This window comes from Ranitomeya imitator, chromosome 2 (assembly GCF_032444005.1).
Source record: "Ranitomeya imitator isolate aRanImi1 chromosome 2, aRanImi1.pri, whole genome shotgun sequence".
NCBI lineage: Eukaryota > Metazoa > Chordata > Amphibia > Anura > Dendrobatidae > Ranitomeya > Ranitomeya imitator.
In genome coordinates this window covers 174839498-174864086 of record NC_091283.1, presented here as the reverse complement: position 1 = coordinate 174864086, position 24589 = coordinate 174839498, and the positions used below count along the sequence as shown (strand labels likewise).

Below are 24589 nucleotides of genomic sequence, written 5' to 3'. Positions count from 1 at the left end.
GATATTACGTCTGCAGATCTCGGGCCCAAAGAGATCCACGTTACATAATGGCTAATAGCAAATTTCTTCTTTTAAAGGGATATTCTGAAAGGTCGGGGTTCTAAGACCGGGTCCAAAACCGTCTGGACTCCACAATTGTTATGAAATGACAGGTCAATGAATAATGGGAGTTGTAGTTTCACAAGAGCTGAAGTGCCGCAAAGGAAAAGGGGGGGAAAAGCTTTTTTTTTCAGGGATACATTAACAGTGTATTCATGGCATAAGTGATTGGTTAAGATATGGAATGGTTTTATAAGTAGTGATTGATCTAACTCTAAAACCCCACCATTCTTGAGAATGAGCGCTGCACTGTAGATGTAGTGCTGCAAGCAAGCGCCCAGACACCTGCTGCGCAGGGAAACTGCAGCACCAGTCCATTTAAAGTGGCGTCAGCTGCAGTTCCCTGCACAGCCGAGTGGCCGTGGTGCCCAAAACTGCTAAGGGGTCACAGGACTTAATCAGCGGTGCATTCCTTTGTCATGATTAGTGGGGATCCAGAGGGTCGGACCCCTCAGATCATAAAGGGATGACTTAAGTTGTATAACAAGATTTGCACAACCCTTGTCCAGTGGCTGGTACACCAAAGCTGCCAGGCCAGAGCCTGCAAATCCCTTCCTAGCTGCGGCAGCCCCAGCCTGATGTCTTTTTGTGATGATCTTCTACCCATTAGGCCCTGCCTTAATGCCATGTCCTTTGCCGTTTTTCTTCAGCTGTACCATCCTATAGAGAATATGGAAGCGAGGGTTGTACATAAAGCTGCGACCCCTTTATTGATGCCATCCCTGATGTTCCCAGCTTTGGACTCATCATCTGTATTTTTTTTACATCTCTATTTTCAAAAAAAAAATGAATAAAACAACAAGTCTGGTTGCAGAGGTCACATGTAGTTACATTTATTCTCCAGTCTTGAGAGTGCAGTGTCCGCCAGGGTCGTAATCTCCTAAAAAGAAGCAGATGATTATTGTGCTGGTCTAAGGCAGGAGGTACGAGGCGCAATTCTACCAAACCGAACCTGGACCCGATGATACTTATGGATGTCTGAAACCAGCGTGTGTGATATATTACTAGCACTGATCTGGAGCTCTACGCGGTTTTCTTCTCGGTCAAAAGCTACATTCAGAATTGCACTGTAAGGGCTCCTACTCACTTGCGAGCAACTCGGATGAGTCTCGCATTTTTAAAACCTGGCTCGGCACTCAGATCGGAGCATGCGGCCGCATAGCAATACATGCGCCAGGTGCAGTGCCGGGTATTGCCGTGCGAGACTCATCAGAGTCTCGCGTAAGTGAGTAAGAGCCCTAAGAGCTATGCTGTCAGGTCATGTCTTAGATGGAATATATGTCACCAGAAAATGAACAATTTTAATTCGGCTTTTATAAGAAATATTTTTTTAATTTGATACCTTTTTTTTTGTTTTCCAATTTTCTCACGTCACTACATAAAAAATGGGTAATGGGCCATTAAATAAGTACCGGTATTTAATTTTCACCTTTTGGTGTGCTGATTTTCTTACATAAAAAAGTTTGAATTCTTGCAACTTTCATTGACCACTAGGCCTTGTACGAGACTCCTACTTCCTGTTCTGTACATATTTTCAGTGGTCTCACCGTCACAGACATGATTACAGTTACACCTCTATGTACAGTAGACAATACAGGAGCCACCATTCACAATAGGTGATGTCACAGCTCACCTCCTCCTCCTGTACAATGACTGATAACTAGTGATAAGCGAGTATACTGGTTGCTCGGGTTTTCCAGAGCACGCTGGGGTGTCCTCCGAGTACTTATGACTGCTCAGAGATTTAGTTTTCATCGCGGCAGCTGAATGATTTACAGTTACTAGCCTGCTTGATTACATGTGGGGATTCCATAGCAACCAGGTAACCCCCACATGTACTCAGGCTGGCTAACAGATGTAAATCATTCAGCTGAGGCGATGAAAACTAAACCTCCGAGTAGTCATAAATACTTGGAGGTCACCGGAGCGTGCTCTGGAAAACCCGAGGAACGAGTATACTCGCCCATCACTACTGATAACACTTCTGTATACTGTAGATAATACAGGATCCACCATTCACAATAGGTGATGCCACAGCGCACCTCCTCCTGTACAATGACTGATATCACCTCTATATACAGTAGATAACACAGGATCCACCATTCACAATAGGTGATATCACAGCTCACCTCCTCCTCCTGTACAATGACTGATAACACCTCTATATACAGTAGATAACACAGGATCCACCATTCACAATAGGTGATGTCACAGCTCACCTCCTCCGGTACAATGACTGATAACACCTCGATATATTAGATAACACAGGATCCACCATTCACAATAGGTGATATCACAGCTCACATCCTTCTCCTGTATGACTGATAACACAGGATCTACCATTCACAATAGGTGATGTCACAGCTCACCTCCTCCTCCTCCTGTACGATGATTACAAGTCATTGTACAGGAGAGAGTTAATTAATGTTGAGAACGTTATCCCCCCCAGAAGTTGCAGAACTTGCTCTCCCAGCAGTAACAGATATCTGTAAATACAGCCTTGTCCCGTTGGCCTCCTCGTACCTCCAGGCAGTCGTATCGCTCTTTGATTTCACCCATCAGCTGGTCCACGTGTTGTAAGAACAGTTCGGGATGTGCGCTACCTGCAGGAGACACCCAGACAGATGACTATATGTGACATCTGTGATAACGTCCTTAACCTGTGTGTTCTCTGTAAGGCCGCCAGATCCATAGGTCCGATACCCCAATGCTTAATGTGTGGTCTGGGGGAGTTCTTACAGTACACAAGGAGCTTCCAGAAGTAAGGTCCCCCACAATCATGGTGAGGGGGGTACTGTCATACGATGTCAGCAAGGCTGGATTGTAAAGCCGGGGCTACACAGCCTTAAAGTGGTATTCCAAGTGAGGTCATATGGCTACCATCAATGGAAACCTCACCAATCCTAAGAATGAAGGGCCGTAGTGTTGGTTCACGTTTGCGGCCCATTATGTTGTATCCTGGACAGAGGCAGCCGGCCCATGCTCTTCAATGGAGCTGCAGATACAAAGCGCCGCCATATGGGGTGATACTACAGAGGTGCCATCACTGTATGGGGTCTAACCTCTAGGACCCACCCTCATGTATCCAGAGAATGAGGGATGGCGGCACAGCTTCCTTGCTCTTGCCCTTCATTCTCAGAATCAAAGGGGTCCTAAAGGCTTGACCCCCAACAATAAGAAAGTGATGGCCTATGCCATTGATGGGAACACCACCTTTAATAATAGCCTACCTGACCACCCTTATTGTTCTTAGCTCTGAGGATCTACATGCGGTCATTAAAGGGGGCTTGCTCGAGGTTGACTGAACAACTCTGAGGGGCTAGTCCAGCAGGTTCTGGGCCTGAGGTCCCCCTTAGTAGAGTATTGATCACCAGCCCTGGCTGATACCAGAGAGCAATGAGCACCGTGACAGCGGGGAGGTGTGCTAACGTGTAGCACGTACTCGGGCTGTGCCGTGTCAGATTGCTAATCCTGTTACACCTTTATCTGCCGGCTCCTCCTCACCATAATGGGCCATCTCGCTGAGCAGCAGGCAGACGTTCTCCGCCATTTCCGGGTCATCTGCGTGTAATCGGTAAAGCTTTGTAATGAGGGAGAGGCCACTTTCCCCCGCCACAGGCACCAGTACACGAAAAACGGCCAACTCTGAAAAAGGCACATTTACTGATCAGTCAAAGGGAAGGAAAGATCCCGGGAATCTGCTCCGAGTCGTAAGAAATGAGACAAACATGGCCGCTTCCATGTCCGTGGGCCGAGTCTGGTATTGACAGTTCAGCGGAAATACCAGACGTGGCCTATGGGTGAGAGTGGCGCTGTTTCTAAAAAAGAAGGCAGCCGTGTTTTCCTAAATGGATGTCACAGATACCTGAGGTCACAACCAAAGCGGTCAGCGCCAGGCAGACGTTCTTGGACAGGAGAGGATGCTGCGAATGTGCCTGCAGGGCGTCCAGGAGGAGTAATGTCAGTGATTCGCTCTGCTCCGCCATTATGTGGCCTGTAAATACAGAATATAAGTCTGAGCAAACGGGAAAAGTTTATAATGATTGTACCTGACTTACTGACACCAGTGATGGGGGATGGGAAAGGAAACACCCTCAAAAACATGGCTGCGGTATTTAAAGGGGATGTCTGGTGTCATCCAAGGCCACTGACTTCTGTGCTGATGACGATCTGTCCTCTCACACGTGCTGGTAGATGTGCGGGTCAGAACACAATCAGCGGCCCCGGATGGCGACAGAGGCAGCGATATTAGCTATGAAACATAATAAAAGTAGGTTTCCACCTTTTATCCCGAGGGTCCACAGGGCAGCGCAGGCCGATTCCACCAGCGGCCCGTCATCGAGATATTTCCTGAGCAGAGTGCCGATTACTGGGACAGCTTTCCTCAGACAATCCCCTTCTGTCTGGTCCTCTGTGACAATCATAAAATACAGTGTTTGGAAGGTGTATGGGTGATAAAGGGTTAAATCAGAGGTTAGATCAGAGCTTACCGATCCCCATCAAATCCCTAGACTAAAGGGCCATAATCCCCCTGTTCTCCATAAGGGGGCAGCCCGGGGCATGGAGAGTATACCCGGGGCATGGAGAGTATACCCCGTAAGAGTGGGGGGCCCCATATTCATGACCGCGGAGACCTCCCACCACCAAGTGACGGCTTTCTTGCTCCGCGTGGTATAGGGGAGAAGCTGTCAATGAGCACCGGGTGGGCGGAGGACAGCCGCACAATAATGAGGGGCAGCGCTCAGTGCCTCTGCGATTAGATTTGGAGAAGGTCGCAGTCTGACGCGGATCGCTCTTCCCTTACAGGCCTCAGTCAGACGCCATTGATTTGCACAAACAGAACATGTACCCATTGTAGTCTATGGGGCGGGTCACATGTTCGTAAAAATCGGATCAAAAACACTGATAGAAAGCAATTCAGAAAAATCCCTGAATGAGGCCCGAATGTCCCGTATATAAGGGGAATTGTGAATGTCATTACCGGTCATAGCCAGGGACCATATAAGAGCACAGCAGGACTGACACAGGTCCCGGTCCTCCAGAGAGGACTCCATGACAGTCACAAGATCGGAGAGGAAACCCGTCCTCCTCAGCACCTCTGCAGCCGGCTCTAAGAGAAGGGATCAAACAGAAAGAAACATCAGCTGATGATGGGGTTAAATAGGAGCCGAACAGACGAGAACCTGAGCAGTGACCCGTCAGATTTGCTTCACTCGGATTTCCCCCCAGACGCGCAGTGTACAGGACGGTGGACGGACATGAGGATCAGCCCTACTAATGGGATTATCCGGAGCAGGTATTCTCTAATGGGTGTGAATGGGGGTCCCAATCATATACTGATACAGGCGGAGAACCCCTCTGAAGGGTAGAAACACAGCCAAACTATTGGGAGTGGGACGCCGGGGACTGCTCCTGTCCCGCTCCCCAACCGGTGTGTCACCCACGGAGGAGATCGCAAGGAAAATGCCACTGAGCGGCCACATACTGTGTGGGAAGAGGAAGCCCAGAGACCCACGATATGGAGAAAAGTATGTGCCCCCCACATCCTACATCCATAGACGTAATATGGAGTCGCCACTCTGCAGATAGAACTGTGGGAATTTTTGCCCCTACATCCAGAAGATCATTTGTGAGGTCAGACCCTGCTGATGGGGGGAGGCCGGGGTCACAATCTCTGCTCTTGGTTGGGGCTGAGGTCCGGGCTCTGTGCGGCCGCTCATGTTCTTCCACTAAACTCCCCTCCATGTCGTTACAGCGGGAACAATGCAGTCAGGGCGTAACGTTCTCCTGGCATTCACCAAACCCAGACTTGTCCATCAGAAACCAGATAGAGAAGTGTGGCTGGTTGTTATACACTGGGGGGCGGGGGCTGGTTGTTATACACCGGGGGGAAGCGAGGGGCTGGTTGTTATACACCGGGGGGGGATACGGAAGCTGGTTGTTATACACCGGGGGTCGGGGGCTGGTTGTTATACACCGAGGGGACGGGGGGCTGGTTGCTATACACCGGGGGAGGGGGGGCGGAGGCTGGTTGTTATACACCGGGGGGCGGGGGCTGGTTGTTATACACCGGGGGGCGGGGGCTGGTTGTTATACACCGGGGGGAAGCGAGGGGCTGGTTGTTATACACCGAGGGGGCGGGGCGCTGGTTGTTATACACCGAGGGGGCGGGGGCTGGTTGTTATACACCGGGGGGCGGGGGCTGGTTGTTATACACCGGGGGGGAAGCGAGGGGCTGGTTGTTATACACCGAGGGGGCGGGGGGCTGGTTGTTATACACCGAGGGGGCTGGTTGTTATACACCGGGGGGCGGGGGCTGGTTGTTATACACCGGAGGGAAGCAAGGGGCTGGTTGTTATACACTGAGGGGACGGGGGGCTGGTTGTTATACACCGGGGGAGGGGGGGCGGAGGCTGGTTGTTATACACCGGGGGGCAGGGGCTGGTTGTTATACACCGGGGGGAAGGGGCTGGTTGTTATACACCGGGGGGAAGCGAGGGGCTGGTTGTTATACACCGAGGGGGCGGGGGGCTGGTTGTTATACACCGGGGGGCGGGGGCTGGTTGTTATACACCGGGGGGGATAGATAACATACCACTAACTGAAATCATCGTCATCACACAGAAGATGGCAGATATTAGTTCGGCGCCCTGTGGATAGCCCCTCACTGCTTCTACCAAAGTACTGATGAGATCGTCCGTGGAAACGTTTTCATAATCTTCTCGCTCCAGTGCTGAAAACACAGAAGTTACCTGTTGGGTCAGACATTTATACCTGCTCTGCCGCAAGTGCTCACTTTACATTTACAGAACCCTCCGTCTATAGTCGCATCATGTCTGGAGCCTCCATATGACACATACGTTCTCGGAATAGCCCATAAGTATTCACCCGAAAGAGGCCAATATGGCGTCCATTAGCCTCTGTAGGTGGATCAATGAGGTGCATTGCAGCCTTGTGTCACAGGGGTCTTATGTCATCATGATGTAAATGGAGGTACCTTGTGAAAGAAGCCTCTGCAGCGCTCGACTGCCCTCCCACTGTACCGCGGAGGAGTCTGCGTGCGTCCTCATAGACAACGAGACAAGACGGATTGTGTCTCCTACATCCAAGGGTCCTGCAAAAGTGGGATCAGCGATGACAGATCTACAGGGATCGCTCTTGAGTATTATATATGGAGGGTGCTGCCAGCCGCTTTGGGTTTCAGACCCCCACTAATGAAGACCCCAAAATATACCATCTCTTTCTGAATCATAGTTAGCCAGGTGCTTCAGGGCTGATAGCTGAGCCTCCTCGTAGTCGGGGTACCTCTGCATGAGCCCTGAAAGGAAAGAAACCATCAAAAATGTATATAGAAAATAGAAAACGGAAGGGAGACTGAAGACAAAGCCCAAAATGAAAGGAGGACAATTCAAATGCATTGGGACACCCAAAAATAAAATGATCGCAGTCGTTCTTGTTAAGACCCCCAGAATTCAGCTGTAATCTGTGGGTAAACCTGGCAGCAAGTGTTTAATCACCCTGCAGCCCCTCCACAGGGGAAACAAAGCATGACATGATTCCTACTGTAGTCTACAGATGGTGGGTCCTCCAGAGAGAACTACACTTTATAACTACGGTCCACCGTGGGCGGATCCACTTATTTTATTAAAAATTATAATAGACTATTTATAAGCCGGAAGACCATTTAAAGGGGGGGCGTGGCCTAGCAGGCGATGTGAACAGACGTGCAACAGAGCTCTCCCGCTTCATTATCTCTGTATTAACCCCTTAGAGGCGCCGCCGAGCGCAAATCATACTCTCAGGAGTGCACATAGTCTCGGGGAGCGAGGTGTGACCCGAAGGAACGGAATCTTATCTGAGGATGACACGCAGGAGACAGAAGGAGCTGACAGCTGCGGGAAGCTCACAGGCCCAAGATGGCGCTGAGACTGCAGAGGAGGCGGCGAGGGCAAGCGCTGCTTATCAGAGGAAGATGGATGTGATTGCTAAGTTGGAGCGATTTGCCAGGTCAGAGGAGGCTGTAAATCTACAGTCAGAGGCTGGAAGTGTGGAGTCTGGAGCAGCTGGTGCCCCCGGAGATCAGCAGGAAGGAGGGGCTCAGCTACAGTGCAGTGGGTCAGACCAGGGATCTCCTACAAGGGCCGCAGGAGCTGTTCTGCCTGCACAGTCTGACATGCCAGAAATGGAGGAGCCGACTCTGAAGGACATATTTTCAGTGGTGATGTACTGTAAGTCTGCCCTGGGGGCTCTAAACCTACGAGCGGATGAATTAAAGGGAGAGATGGTCGCTTTAAACTCTGCTATGCGTAAAGTTGAAAAGAGAGTGGAAGAGGTGGAAGAAAGGGTTGGGAGTGCAGAAGATCGGATTGGTGAATTGTTAAACAAGGGAAAAAAAGTATATTCAACGTATTGCTGATCTGGAGTTTAAGACTGATGACCTTGAAAACCGATCCCGCAGGAACAACCTAAGGATTGTGGGGGTCCCAGAAAAGGCGGAAGGGAGCAACCCCACGGCTTATATTGAGGCATGGCTAAAAAACGCTGTGGGTGGAGATGGCCTTACTAAGATGTTTGCCGTTGAAAGAGCGCACCGTGTGCCCACCAGACCCCTCCCCCCCGGCTCGGCCCCAAGAGTTATCTTGGCTAAAATTCTGAACTATCAGGACCGAGACATTTTGTTGAGGAAAGCCAGGAATTGTGATGAGCTGACCATTGATGGTAATCGGGTCTCCCTTTATCCGGATTACTCTGCGGCGGTCCAAAAGCTTCGGATGAAGTTTGGAGAGGTCAAGAGGAGGTTGCGAGACTTAGATGTCCGTTATTCAATGATTTACCCAGCAAAATTAAGGGTGGTGGCTCTGGATCGGGTGCATTTTTTCCAAAATCCAGAGGAGGCGTCACAATGGCTGGATCTCAATACTAAGCATGTCAAAACGGGGCAGACCCGCTGAAACTGATTTAAGTGCTACTGAGGCAATTGTTAACCCTTCACTGTTATGTTTGGTTTGATAGTTAACTGGTACTTATACTGTGACTTTATGGTATATTGATATCATCAGGTTGTGTTCGGCGGCGCAACGAAATTTGCATTTTGGCTATGGTGGGCGGGGGAGCTGAAGGAACGCAGAGTTTTTATCGTTAGGCTGTGAAACAGCGTTCCCAGATCTCAAATTGAGAGGGAGAGTTTATTTTGATATTCTAAGAGTAGAGAGGAGTTGGGTGGGCTTAAAGAGAGGGGAGAGATAGAGAGTTATTTCAGTTGGGAATTGGGGATGGGGGGGGGGGGAGGAGGGAGGGGGTGGGAGTTGGGGTTGAGACCTTAGGGAGCTTGAACTCATTCATTGTTTCTATAAGCTATAATGGGTGGGGAGGTTAAAATCCTAAGTTGGAATGTTAGGGGCCTTGCAAATGCTACTAAAAGAACAGCTATTTTCCAATATGTACTGAAACAGAGGCCTTCAGTGATATGTCTGCAGGAAACTCACCTAGTGAAGGAAAAGGTTGCAATTCTACAGAAGAGATGGGTGAGAAAGGCGTATCACTCAACGTTCTCAAATTATGCCAGAGGTGTGTCAATTTTGATACACGTTAGTGTTCCGTTTGAAGAGATTGAGGTAACCACCGATAAAGACGGCCAATTTGTGTTTTTAGTATGCAAGATATTTAACAGGTTAATTTGTATTGTGTCAATTTATATTCCACCACCATATTCCAAGAAAAAGATACAGGAGATTCTGGAAATTACGGGTAGGTGGGATGGGGTGCCCCTCCTTATAGTGGGGGATGTGAACAATATATCTAATGATCACTGGGACAAGGGTAGACATGCAGAGTTGAGAAGTGAAGGGAACTCTACTCCTTTTGGAAATTATCTAAGAGAAATAGGATGGATAGATTTGTGGCGGGTGCGTAATCCTAGGACATATGCCTACTCATGTTATTCAGCAACATACGGATCTTTATCTCGCATTGATGTGGCTTTGGGAAATGGGGGGGTGAATAATCTAATACATGAGGTGGAGTATAGGCCTAGAGTAATATCGGACCATAGCCCAGTACTGGTCTCTGTACAAATGACTGGGAAGAGTGGTCTGACGGGGTTGGGATGGAAATTTCACCCCTCCTGGCTACAGTATTTGGATATGGAACAGGTGGGAACTGAACTCGGGGAGTTTTTCAGGATAAATGAAGGGAGTGCGGGGAATCTTGTAGTGTGGGACACCATGAAGGCATACCTGAGAGGAATTTTATTCCGGGACATCTCGAGACATAAAACTAAGTCTAAAATTCAAGACAATGCAGTGATGGAGGAACTGAGGGTGGCGGAAGAGACACTGGCCTCTCAGAATTCAAGAGAAGCACAACTTCGTATGAGGGCGGCTCAGGTAGCGGTCGATGAACTCCATATGCGTAGGGCAGATAGGTTGAGAGCCTTTCAAAAGGAAACATTTTATTCTGAGGGAGAGAAGGTAGGACATTTGCTCTCGGTGGTGGTTTCTGCGCAGCGGGATTCTTCACATGCAGGGCCGTATTTAGACTTTATGCTGCCCTAGGCACTTTTCGTGCTGCCTCCCCCATTGGTATGACTAATGCAGATACTGTCGATGGTGACTTAGGCTACTTTGACATCAGCAATTTTTGCCATTTGCGGATGATCCGGCAGTTTTTCTGCATCTGCCACGTAACGGATCACTTACGGCAACACTGTGTTCGGCCTCATTCATTCAATATGGTACTTGCGGACATGTGTGGCACTTGCCACGATCCGGTTAGCATTGTTTTTTTGTCTCACCACAAGTGCAAAACTGCAAGTGCCGCACATGTCCGCAAGTAGCCATAACTACCTGTCCCTGCACCTTGCAAGCTCATCCCTAACAACCCCTCTGATCTAAAACTGCACTATAAAGCTTTAGAAAAACAATTTAACTGACATATTCCTCTGATAATGAGGCTCCAGGTTATGGCGTAGAATGGGACGGGTAGTCTCCGGGTCTCCAATCTCTCCCCCTCGCTGCTCTTATCACGCCCCGCTGGGCGTCATCATTCCTTCTTTTCTCGCCCCCTATGTTAAAATTCCCGCCTCCTCCTCATAGTATGACGTGCAGCCGGACATCAGTTCTGGTCCGGTGCATTGTGGGGGCTTATCAGGTGTACGGCCAGCACGGGCCAGCTTCAATATGAGGACTGCGCGTGCACCTGGACCCAGACCGTACAGCCCATACACCTGCTGTATTTTTACAGCAGCTCTCTTAATCTGATGAATTTGTATGGCATAACTGAGTTTAGCTAGGAGAGTCTCCCTTATTATTAAAACATAACTTTTTATACAACACTAAAATCATGGGCAAAAAAGACACAAAGAAAACCACGTGTATAAAGTGCTCGTGCATACCAGTGCTCAAGATAAAAAATGGTTTGGTCTCACCATTGTAGTAGACATATTTTCATTGAGGGTCCATTTTTTCATAAGGGGAGGGACTGAAATAGTTCTCTGACTCCCTGTCATGCCGCTGGCTCCTGACACTGTGGGAACCGCGGCTCACTGACCCGCCGGGACGATTTCACCACCGATCAGAAGCGGTGTTTGCTGCGCTGTCATGCACATGACAGCGTGTCAAAGGCTAGGTTCACGTTATGTGAACCCGTTTAACGGACTACGTTACACCGTGGCATAACGCGGTGTAACGTAGTCCATTAACGCCGCCATTGTGTGAACTTACCCTAAAACATTACTAATAAGACTGTGTTCATGTGTTGTATTTTTGCAGGGTTTTTTGCTGCTTTTTTATGCAAGTTGTAAGCTGCGTTTTACAGTATTTTCGGGAAAGTGTATGAGATTTCAGAAATCTCATGCACACACTTTGGTTTTATTTCCCTGACTGATTTGGAAAACTACTGTGTTTTTAAAAACTGCAACATGTCACTTTCAGCGGTTTTTATGCCCTTGTTTAAAAAAAAAAAAAAAAAAAGCATAAAAAATGCTGAAAGTGACATGCTGCACTTTTTAAAAACGCAGCAGAAATCGCAAGTAGCAGTTTTTGGTGTAAAAACCTTAGAGTTAAATCAGACTTTTTTGGGGAGGTGGAGGGGCACTAAACTTTATCAACATGCACGAAAGACAACAAAACACAGCAAAAACTGCTTTTTGTAGGCAGCTTAAATGCAGCTTTAAATTTGCATAAAAAAAATGCAACATGTGAACATAGATGAAAGGTACCGTCACACTGAACGATATCGCTAGCGATCCGTGACGTTGCAGCGTCCTGGTAGTGATATCGTTGAGTTTGACACGCAGCAGCGATCTAGATCGTTGGTCGGAGCAGAAAGGCCAGAACTTTATTTCGTCGCTGGACTCCTGCAGACATCGCTGAATCGGCGTGTGTGACACCGATTCAGCGATGTCTTCACTGGTAACCAGGGTAAACATCGGGTTACTAACCAGCGTAAACGTAAAAAAACAAACACTACATACTTACATTCCGGTGTCTGTCCCCCGGCGCTGTGCTTTCCTGCACTGGCTGTCAGCGCCGGCCGTAAAGCACAGCGGTGACGTCACCGCTGTGCTTTACGGCTGACCGGCACTGACAGTGCAGAGAAGCAGAGCGCCGGGGGACAGACAGCGGTAGGTAAGTATGTAGTGTTTGTTTTTTTACGTTTACGTTGGTAACTAGGGTAAACATCGGGTTACTAAGCGCGGCCCTGCGCTTAGTAACCCGATGTTTACCCTGGTTACGAGGGGACTTCGCATAGTTGGTCGCTGGAGAGCTGTCTGTGACAACTCTCCAGCGACCACACAGCGACGCTGCAGCGATCGGGATCGTTGTCTGGATCGCTGCAGTGTCGCTAAATGTGACGGTACCTTAACAGTTCCATACATCCCATCCCCAATATGTACTGCGCTGCCTAAAAGAAAATAGTGCTGCTAAATATCAGAACTGTCACAATAACAATCAGTCATAAATGCTGACAACCCCACAGTCGTAGTGACAACCCCAGGATAGTGTCATTATGGATGGCAGTGCTCATATTGGACCTATGACCTTCTAGGGACCACCTAGTATTTTCCCCCATAGTGACCCTTAGGTTAAGTGCACACGCTGCGGATTCCATTGCGGAATTTTCCACAGTGGATTTGCAAAATCCGCAGTGAAAAACCGCTGCGTTTTTTACTGCGGATTTACCGCGGTTTCTTTTGCGGTTTCTTCTGCGGGTTTTCACCTGTAGTTTTCTATTGGAGCAGGAGCAAACCCGCAGCGGAATCTGCAGAAAGAATTGACATGCTGCTGAAAATAAACCGCTGCGTTTCCGCACGCTCTTTTCCGCAGCATGTGCACTGCGGATTTCATTTCCCATTGCTTTACATGGTACTGTAAATGCATGGGAAATGCTGTGGATCCGCAGCAAAATCCGAAGCGTGTGCACATACCCTTACATGACAGGCGGCTGCAGACCATCTGCTGACGGTACAGTGACATGATGAAGGTGCCAGGACTTGCAGGCATTGTTGGGACCATGGCATCTCCTGGAGGTGCACAGATCAGTATCAGCCCCATTCCTCCCCCAAGACTTTTCACACATCATTAGCGTTCTCTCCAACACACAGACTCCTTTGATCAGTGCTCCCCGGCTATACCGCCCCCATCACAGAGCAGCCCCGAGCCCCTGCCGTGCACTTACACTATCCAGGTCCTGGTAAAGAGAAGGCTGGCAGCGTGATGGGCAGGATCACCCAGCCTGGATTCCTGGAGAGACGCATGCTGGTGCCAGGTCTGTGCTGCTCTGCTGACCGCTGTCCTGGGCTTCAGCACTTCACAGGAAATTGCCGGGATCCAGGTGGAGGCTTCTCATACTAACTCCAGAGGTTTCAGCTGCTCTTCTCCCACAGCCCAGGATGGCGCTCCCCACCACCAGCGCCCCCCACTGCCAGCCGCTCGCAGGTCCTGATGGGCAGAGCGGGCTTTAGCCTTTCCAATCCCCGGGTCAAGGCACCAGCAGTCCGGCCAGGTTACAGCAGAGGGACGTGATCCCCAGCAGCCAGGACACTGAGGTGGGCGGGTGGACTGTCAGGCAGCTACTGAATTTGGCGCCTTAGCGAGGAGGGGGCGGGGCCTATGAAGTGACGTGTTTCTGCTTCTGGCTCCCTGTGCAGTACATTTAACTGCGTGTGATCTGAGACCCGCCGCAACAAGAAGACATAGGTGGGTGGAGGGAGCAGGGCGGAGGTGGGCGGAGGAGGGCGGGCAAGCCCCGGACCATTGAAGAAAAAAATAAAAAAAATAAAAATAAACAAAACCTTGTTCAGGTGCCGCCCCCCCGCATCCTGCCGCCCTAGGCACGTGCCCTCAAGTGCCTAGTGGTAAATACGGCCCTGTTCACATGTATACTCCATAAGAACAGAGGAAGGTAAAACGGTTACTCAGGGGGGGGAAATTTTAGACGTTTTTCGGAGATTTTATAGTAAATTATATTCCTCTAGGGTGGATAAAAGTCCTGAGGAAATGAATAGATATCTGAAAGAGGTTGACTTACCCAGACTAGGTAGAGAGGAAAGGGAGTGGATGGATAGACCGCTTGGGGAGGAAGAATTGAAGGCGGCTTTGGCGAATATGGCGGGGGGCAAGGCTCCGGGGACGGACGGTATCCCAGTAGAGGTTTATAAAATTCTTAATGCAGAGTTAATGCCCAAATTGGAGCGAGTGTTCTCTGAGTCGTTGGAGAGGGGAGTGCTGCCCCCATCAATGAGAGAGGCCATCGTGGCGGTTATTCCTAAAGCTGATAAAGATCCTCAACAGCCGGAGTCGTATAGACCAATTTCACTTCTAACGGCTGACATAAAGATTTTGGCGAAGGCCCTGGCGAACAGGCTGACCCAAGTGATCGATAAATTGATTCACCCAGACCAGTCTGGCTTTATGCCCAATAAATCCACGGCAATTAACTTGAGAAGGCTATTTTTAAATATGCAAATTCCTGCAGACAATGCCGGAAAAAGAGTTGTGGTGTCTTTAGATGCCCACAAGGCCTTTGATTGTGTGGAGTGGAGTTACTTGTGGTCGGTACTGGATCGCCTGGGGTTTGGTCCAAAATTCATCTCCTGGGTTAAGTTGCTGTACTCGTTCCCAATGGCAAAAATTAGAGTTAATAATAATTTGTCAGAGAGTTTCCCGCTGTTTAGGGGTACCAGACAGGGGTGTCCGCTGTCCCCGTTGCTCTTCGCTCTGGCCGTGGAGCCGTTAGCGGCTAAAATAAGAGGTGCTCAGGAGGTTAGAGGTTACATCTATGGTAGGAGGGAAGACAAAATTGCATTATATGCTGACGATATTTTGTTGTTCCTGGAGGATTCTGAAAGGTCCCTGTGCAATGCGGTTGCTTTGATTGAGGAGTTTGGTCGGTTTTCGGGTCTCACAATAAACTGGGATAAGTCTTGTATGTTGTTGATTGAGGGGGACAGTATGGGCAGTGGAGAGAGGGCGATAACCACAAAATTAAAGATTGTTCAAAAATTCAAATATTTGGGTATTCAGATTGCTCTTCCTCTAACTACCTTTGAGGAACTGAATTTAAGTCCATTAATGCAGAAAATTCGTACCAAGATTGCGGCATGGAACAAATTACATTTATCGGTGGTTGGTAGGGTGAACCTCTTAAAGATGATTGTAATGCCACAGTTGTTGTACGTGCTACATAACTCTCCCATTTGGATTACACAATGCAGATTCCGTAAGATTAGGTCTTTGTTTGGGGAATTAATATGGGGAGGAAAGAGTCCTAGGTTTAAACAGGAGATACTTCAGAGGGCCAAAACAGAGGGGGGTCTTGCACTTCCTAATCCATGGCTATACTTCTTAGCAGCACAGTGTCAACATCTCAAAGGATGGGGGGAGGAGGCAGGGAGTGTGCAAATACCTAATAGCTTGAGGTTCTTACTACAGGCAGACGTTTTGAGTGACAGTTTGGAGGGAGGACAATTCAAAAAAATGGGTTCACATGGGTGCACTATCAAATTAATTCACAGAGTATGGGAAAAAGTCAAACTCATTAGGGAAGTGAGTGGGTTCACCAGATTCTCGCCTATTTGGGACAACATTTATCTACCGGAATTTAGGCAGAGGGAGGGTTTTCACTTTTGGTCTGCAGCAAGTATTAAATGGCTGGGGCAGCTGATAAGTCAGGGCAGATTTAAAACATTTGAGGAGTTGCAGGAAGAATTTCAGTTGCCACGGTCTGAATTGTTCCAGTATAATCGTATCTCTCATGCTTATCAGGCACAGAATAAAAGGGGAGCCATAGTGGTACAGATTGATCTCATGATCGACTATATCCTTAAGAATAGCTGCACGAAGGGGGCGATTTCAGAAATATATGGGTTTCTACTTTTTTCTTTCCTGGAAAAATATCCCATCCGAGCCAAAGGGAAATGGGAAGCTGAATTGGGAATAATTGACAATGATAGATGGGAGTCAGTCCTAGAATGTGTGCCCAAGATATCAATGAGTGAACCAGGCAGGCTATCACAGTTATTCGTAATCCATAGGGCCTATAGAACTCCTGACAGGTTGTTCAAGGCTGGGCTTAGGCAGAACTCGGACTGCCCTCGGTGCTCACAATCCCAGGCGGGGATATTGCATATGATGTGGCAGTGCCCTAGACTGTCCTCCTTCTGGATAGTTGTTTTAAATCGTATTGAACTGGTGTATGGATGTTCTGTCCCTAGGGTTCCACTGACTTGCATATTGGGATATGTGGAGGAAATTGTTACGGACAACATGTTTAAAATAGCTATTGCACGATTGTTATTCATTGCTAGGAAATTGATCGCCAAATTTTGGATTAGAGAGGAACCTCCAACAAGAAGAGACTTTCTTAAGCAAGCGGAGCATATACTTACTTTGGAGAAAAGTATCTACACCAAAAGGAATAAGCTGGACATCTTCCACAAGCTGTGGCAACCGTGGATGGACTTGAATTAGGATGATAAATGAGAATATAGGGAACCTAGTATTCAATGGAAATATAACGGATGTTTATTCAAATGGTTGTATGATGATGGGAAGTGGGGTGGCTCTGGCTGAGGTCTCGGGTTGGGCAGGGTGGGGGGGCTCTGGGTCGGGGGGGAAAAAGTTATCTGTAAATGTTTAATGAAACATTGCCATGAGAAATATTCTGATTGTTTATTCTTTGCGGATAATAAAAATCTATCTGATAAAAAAAAGGAAGACCATTTAAAGGGGTTGTTAAGTGCCACCTATATATATTCAGACACAATATCATGGGTGCAGCTCACCTCCTGATGTGGATGTGACTGGCCCTAGCCAGCCAACCCCCGTAACTATATGTAAATGCTGCATCCTTCTTACCTATTACTTTTTCTATACCGCCATCTTTAAACTCGTCCAGAACACCAGGTGGCAGCGTCTTCTTCACGCCAGACAGAGGAGAACCAACTAACGCCAAACACTTAATGACATAAGGCTCATGAAGCAAGTCACTACGGAGAAAAGGGGAGAGTCACATTAACGTTAAAGAAGCGCTCCGATCAAAAGTGGTACATTGCGGTGTGCCTAGTGCAGCGCCCAAGGGGGCAGAGTAATAAGAGAATCCCCCTGTGCCGTGCTCCACCCTGCAGACCATGTGAATAAAATATATATATATATATATATATATATATATATATATATATATATATATATATATATATATATATATATATATATACACACACACACATATACAGGTCCTTCTCAAAAAATTAGATTATAGTGTTAAATTTCATTATTTACCATAATGTAATGATTACAATTAAACTTTCATATATTATAGATTCATTATCCACCAACTGAAATTTGTCAGGTCTCTTATTGTTTTAATACTGATGATTTTGGCATACAACTCCTGATAACCCAAAAAACCTGTCTCAATAAATTAGCATATCAAGAAAAGGTTCTCTAAACGACCTATTACCCTAATCTTCTGAATCAACTAATTAACTCTAAACACATGCAAAAGATACCTGAGGCTTTTATAAACTCCCTGCCTGGTTCATTACTCAAAACCCCCATCATGGGTAAGACTAGCGACCTGACAGATGTCAAGAAGGCCATCATTGACACCCTCAAGCAAGAGGGTAAGACCCAGAAAGAAATTTCTCAACAAATAGGCTGTTCCCAGAGTGCTGTATCAAGGCACCTCAATGGTAAGTCTGTTGGAAGGAAACAATGTGGCAGAAAACGCTGTACAACGAGAAGAGGAGACCGGACCCTGAGGAAGATTGTGGAGAAGGACCGATTCCAGACCTTGGGGAACCTGAGGAAGCAGTGGACTGAGTCTGGTGTGGAAACATCCAGAGCCACCGTGCACAGGCGTGTGCAGGAAATGGGCTACAGGTGCCGCATTCCCCAGGTAAAGCCACTTTTGAGCTACAGAGAAGCAGCACTGGACTGTTGCTAAGTGGTCCCAAGTACTTTTTTCTGATGAAAGCAAATTTTGCATGTCATTCGGAAATCAAGGTGCCAGAGTCTGGAGGAAGACTGGGGAGAAGGAAATGCCAAAATGCCTGAAGTCCAGTGTCAAGTACCCACAGTCAGTGATGGTGTGGGGTGCCATGTCAGCTGCTGGTGTTGGTCCACTGTGTTTCATCAAGGGCAGGGTCAATGCAGCTAGCTATCAGGAGATTTTGGAGCACTTCATGCTTCCATCGGCTGAAATGCTTTATGGAGATGAAGATTTCATTTTTCAGCACGACCTGGCACCTGCTCACAGTGCCAAAACCACTGGTAAATGGTTTACTGACCATGGTATTACTGTGCTCAATTGGCCTGCCAACTCTCCTGACCTGAACCCCATAGTGAATCTGTGGGATATTGTGAAGAGAAAGTTGAGAGACGCAAGACCCAACACTCTGGATGAGCTTAAGGCCGCTATTGAAGCATCCTGGGCCTCCATAACATCTCAGCAGTGTCACAGGCTGATTGCCTCCATGCCACGCCGCATTGAAGCAGTCATTTCTGCCAAAGGATTCCCGACCAAGTATTGAGTGCATAACTGAACATTATTATTTGTTGGTTTTTTTGTTTGTTATTAAAAAACACTTTTATTTGATTGGATGGGTGAAATATGCTAATTTATTGAGACAGGTTTTTTGGGTTATCAGGAGTTGTATGCCAAAATCATCAGTATTAAAACAATAAAAGACCTGACAAATTTCAGTTGGTGGATAATGAATTTATAATATATGAAAGTTTAATTGTAATCATGACATTATGGTAAATAATGAAATTTAACACTATATGCTAATTTTTTGAGAAGGACCTGTATACACAGCGCTGGACAGGTTGTGGATGGGAGATATGTGTCACCGAGGTGCCGAGCCTCACATACACACACAGTCAGTGTGCTCACCTTGCACTGGGCCTCTCCTCAGGATGAATCCTCAGCATCTTTGTCAGCAGCTGGCAAAGCTCCTCTGAGTAACCAACTTTGCCCTGAATTTCCTCCAAATTTTGATGCCAGCGCGATGGGTCCATCTTTATCATCTCCAAGAGTGCAGAGACCTCAGCCTTCTACAATAGGATACAAATCATGAAATCCTATTATAATGGGAACACAGGACTGCGGGCAGAGGCCTGACACAACATACCGTCTTCATGGACGTCGTCATCAAATCCAGCAAAATGCATCCCACAGAGAAGATGTCGGACTTGTCTGTATACTGGAGCTCTAGTGATTCTGGAGCCGTGTATATTTTATGCTCTGCGGGGTCAGAGAAGGTTATATCACCTATATCGAATGTACAGAGCACAGTCTAATATGTGCCAATGTCTAATACACCGCCACTATATATGGTTGCCTTACAGGAGACCATAAGTCTTAAGACCATACAGGCACACTCACTGATTTTTTTTTTTTTACAATGCGTTACTAAAATACATTTCCCATTATGTTCCCTTTCCATTATTTTTATATATAGGATGTTTTTATGTTCATTTTTTCTCAGGGGGGGATTTACTATATATATATATATATATATATATATATATATATATATATATATATATATATATATATAATTGCAGATTTCTACAGTAATTGCGGTTGGTACATTAGCCCCAGTTACATGGAAGACTCAGGCTCCGGCCCCTTCTTATCACTCGATCTCTAGAATGAAAGGAGGACATTTTCCTTACTAAACAGTGTATATATAGGATGTGAATACAGGAAGGCAGAGACAATAGAAAACCATCTCTGCCTTGTCTTCGTCAATCAGTGATCTCCATGCAGCTGCTGATTCAGTGGGGACGTTTTTGTACCGTCCGCTCAGGATCATGTGCGGACCACCTGGACATATTAAGGCCAGATTCACACATCTGTGTGTGGTGGTCCGAGCACAGATTAGTTGTGGGTCTCCAGAACCAACCTTGGCAGCCTCTTATATGCCTACAAAGCCGACGAGTCCAGGTCGGCTGACTCGTGGAGGGTCGGTGCATCACATACCATGACACTCAGAAGTGTGAACGAAGCCCTAGAGGAACAGTGGTCCACAAGTAGCTGAGGGGAGCATGAAGGCAGCCATGCTTTAGAAGGATCGTTACCGGGGTCCACTCTTATCTTCATCTTCATTTCATCTGTCGCCAACGTCGGAGGAACAAAGTCGCTTATCACGAAGACGTTCTCCTCCTTCATGAGGATGTTACTCGGTTTGAGGTTTCTATGAAGGAAGAAATCGCATTATGTAATGTCAGGTAAAAACACTAATAAATGTACTGATGGGATCAAGGTCAGCTGTAATGATGGACAGGCTGGGTCCACCAAAGCAAGACCGGACCCCCGTGGAGCACTGAGGTTGTAGTCATGAGGGGGGTCCTACTTAAACTTTTACACTGCCCGTCATTTCTCTCTTGTAAGGGGATGGACGCCACCATTTTTATTCTCTGGATGTGAACTATGTCGCCTCCATTCACTGACAGCAAGGAGAGCAAGTAATGGAAAATTACAGAACTGTGCAGTGTGAAACGAATATGTGCACGGTGCCTGAAATCAGCGTGAAGGGTGGAGATGACCCCTCCGGACCCCTCCGGACCCACCACATCCCAGGATGAAACCCTCTGATCAGGAAAGTCGGGACGTACCTGTGCGGGCCGCGCTGCTTGTGAACATAGTATAAAGCGTCGATGGCCTGACCGAGAAATCTCTGAATGATCTGTAGGTAGGGAACGATAAGGGGAAATTATATAACATCACAGAGCACTACAACACCCAGCATGTCCTGGTATCAGAAACAAACCAAAACACATCTAATCTGGCGATAGAAGGACCTCGTCAACTACTCTCCATCATCGGAGCCATGGGGGGGGGGGGTCAGAGGCCACAAGTGGGAAGTTTGCTCCGCAGATCGGCGGCATCGGATATCTGGCAGGAACATGTGGATGTGGCGCATGGAGGTGCTGTTGCCCAAAAGCTGGCCCCGATGTCCTCCACACACGCGCACACTTGGTTCGGTGAGCGGACATGCGATCTCTGGGGAGGAAGCAGCTGCGACACCTCTGGCGACGGCTTATCTTCCACGGTAACAAAAGGATCAGGCATATTAATCCAACAGCCTGATCCTACATCTTCCATACAAGCTGGGGTCACCTGGGTTTTCAGCAGGTTCGCCCATCTTGGATCTAGTGTGTAGACCTTTATTTTAGATCTCCCTTCACCTTTTCATTCATTATCTTCCTCTGCCAGCGGGTTTCCTGCACCATTCGCTCCAGGTTTCCCCCATCGCAGTAATCCATCGCCAGGCAAAAAAAGAGGCAGGAGACCTAAAAAAAGGAGCCTCTTCATCATCATCATCATCATCCGTCAGTTATTGCAAATGGTGAACAATGGACGTCGATCGCCATACTACGTACGCCGAGATTATCAGACACCATAGTGAGCATATAATACCGCTATAATACCGACCTTAGGATCCCAAATCATGAAGAACTCCCTGTAAGAGCAGACATGGGGGTGCTGAAGCTCCAGCAAGGACATGGCCTGCATAGAGGGGCAGAAAATAGAATATTATCACCTGGATCCTCCACAATGGCGGCCACTTCTGGCAACCATGAGTCTGTGAAATCACTGCAGTGTGCCGGGAGTGCGCTGTGGGAACGCACGCTGCCTTATTTTACTTTTTTTTTTTTCACTTTCGTTTTTTCTCTCCCAGAAACGTAGCTGTTTTATTTCTCCGGTGACGCAGCCGTATCAGAGCTTGTTTAGTTACAGGATGAGTTTTTCTAAGATCTGCAAACTCTTTATTTTTCTGTTTAGTGAGTTGTGTGAAGGATTGAGGTTTTTGGAGCGGAGAGCTGTAGTTTTTGTTTGGTTTCATTTTGGGGTACGCAAGACTGGGGGAACAAGGAGATGTGAGTATTTAATTTTATTATTTTATGTAGGTCCATTATACTGCATGAGGAACTATGTGGGGGCCATTATACTGTATGGAGCACTATGTGGGGGCCATTATACAGTATAGAGGGCTGTGTGGGGGTCATTATACTGTATGGAGCACTATGTGGGGGCCATTATACTGTATGGAGCACTATGTGGGGGCCATTATACTGTATGGAGCACTATGTGGGGGCCATTATACAGTATAGAGGGCTGTGTGTGTGTGCCATTATACAGTATGGAGCACTATGTGGGGGCCATTATACTGTATGGAGCACTATGTGGGGGTCATTATACAGTATAGAGGGCTGTGTGGGAGCCGTTATACTGTATGGAGCACTATGTGGGGGTCATTATACTGTATGGAGCGCTATGTGGGGGTCATTATACTGTATGGAGCACTATGTGGGGGTCATTATACTGTATATAGCGCTATGTGGGGGCCATTCTACCATATGGAGCACTATGTGGGAGCAATTATACTGTATGGATCACTATGTGGGGGCCATTATACAGTATAGAGGGCTGTGTTTGGGCCATTATACAGTATGGAGCACTATGTGGGGGCCATTATACTGTATGGAGCACTATGTGGGGGTCATTATACAGTATAGAGGGCTGTGTGGGAGCCGTTATACTGTATGGAGCACTATGTGGGGGTCATTATACTGTATGGAGCGCTATGTGGGGGTCATTATACTGTATGGAGCACTATGTGGGGGTCATTATACTGTATGTAGCGCTATGTGGGGGCCATTCTACCATATGGAGCACTATGTGGGAGCAATTATACTGTATGGAGCACTATGTGGGGGCCATTATACTGTATGGAGGACTATGTGGGGGTCATTATACAGTACAGAGGACTGTGTGGGGATTACAGTTGGGGAATCATACTGTGTTGTGGGTCACCATATTTTGCAAAGGAGTTGAGGGTGGTACAATAGGGTCATCATACCGTGCATGTGTTTGTTTGATAACCCCTTTAAGGTTGTTTCCATATGAAAATATTCATCGTTATATTTAATGATAAGGAAAAACTTCCTCAATTGCAGACTTTTTTTTTTTTTAGAGAAATATCAAGGTCGGCCTGTGACTTTGTCCAAGCTTTTAATTTTGGCCCTCGGTGTATTTGAGTGTGACATATTTGCCCTTTGGGGAATTGAACTTGTAATCGTTTGATCCCCTGCGATATACAATATTACTGGTGTTAATTACTATAGAGCCATTTACTCCATGGCGCTTTACATGTGAAAAGGGTGTACATAATAAAAATATACCGCTCTCCTATTGGGCTCAGTTACACCTAGATGGCGGTGACCCGGGCCGAAACATCGCATCCAATGAATTTGGCAGCACCACGACCACAACGTGCCTGTCGCCAACTAAAAAGGCTCTTTACCTCTCTCAGGGCGAGATTTCCCTCCCGCTCGTCCATACATTCCACCTGTGAAATAGTGAGCATTTAAAGGGATTATTCATTTAAAGGGATATTCACATTATTATTATTACATATATATTAATCAGGGCAGCGGGGGTCATCTGCCCATATTTCCATGGGGTAATGTCAGACTGCTCATTTTTCGCCTTCTTACCTTTTTAACAGCAAATTTCTTGCCTCCTTCTAGCTCCTCCACAAGACAGGTCACCCCAAAAGCCCCTGCATCCCATTCTTCCAATACCTTTAGGAACAGTTGACACAATATTAGGGTAAGGGGTGACAGGACTTCCCTGACAGAGGCAGCGCTGTCCGCCACGCACAAGCAGCTACAAATAGTAGTGGATGCTCGTTTTGTTACCTTGTATTTATTCATTCTTTGCCTTAGTTTGAGCCGCATCGGCTTCCGTCCGACACCACAGCGTCCGACTGTTACCATGGAACTTGTCAAGGGAGCGAAAGACCGGGGAGACCTGCAGACACGCCCCTTTCATACTGATTGGAGAAAGGAAGGCTATGGCTGTCCAAAGCCACACCCCCTGTGGCTGATTCTTGCCGGTGTTCCACACATGGTAGAAGCAAGAACACGCATGCGCGTTTCGTGCATAGGCGTTGTGTACGCATGCGCATGAACTC

The 24589-nt window shown here is 47.4% G+C and overlaps 1 protein-coding gene across 1 annotated transcript; it reads right to left on the bottom strand.

Annotated features, from left to right (window-relative positions):
• Positions 1-907: 907 nt before the first annotated feature.
• Positions 908-24386, bottom strand: STKLD1 (serine/threonine kinase like domain containing 1). Its single transcript, XM_069748019.1, has 19 exons — positions 24315-24386; positions 24111-24197; positions 23918-23962; positions 22045-22119; positions 21798-21902; positions 21225-21295; positions 20688-20803; positions 19736-19848; positions 19498-19658; positions 17457-17587; positions 7334-7417; positions 7097-7213; positions 6695-6832; positions 5081-5209; positions 4382-4510; positions 3965-4093; positions 3604-3744; positions 2623-2702; positions 908-979 (listed from the first exon to the last, which is right to left on the bottom strand). The coding sequence occupies exons 1-19, from the start codon at positions 24351-24353 to the stop codon at positions 917-919; spliced, it is 1953 nt and encodes a 650-aa protein (XP_069604120.1). The 5' UTR covers positions 24354-24386; the 3' UTR covers positions 908-916.
• Positions 24387-24589: the final 203 nt, after the last annotated feature.

What these genes read in the sequence shown, in the direction of transcription:
- STKLD1 (XM_069748019.1), bottom strand. Translation starts at nt 24,353, where the DNA reads ATGCGGCTCAAACTAAGGCAAAGAATGAATAAATACAAG. An exon ending in TCATGATTTGGGATCCTAAG is followed by an intron (nt 21,903 to 22,044) that starts GTCGGTATTATA and finishes TCCTTTTTTTAG; the next exon opens with GTCTCCTGCCTCTTTTTTTG. An exon ending in GTGGACCCTCGGGATAAAAG is followed by an intron (nt 4,094 to 4,381) that starts GTGGAAACCTAC and finishes CTGTATTTACAG; the next exon opens with GCCACATAATGGCGGAGCAG.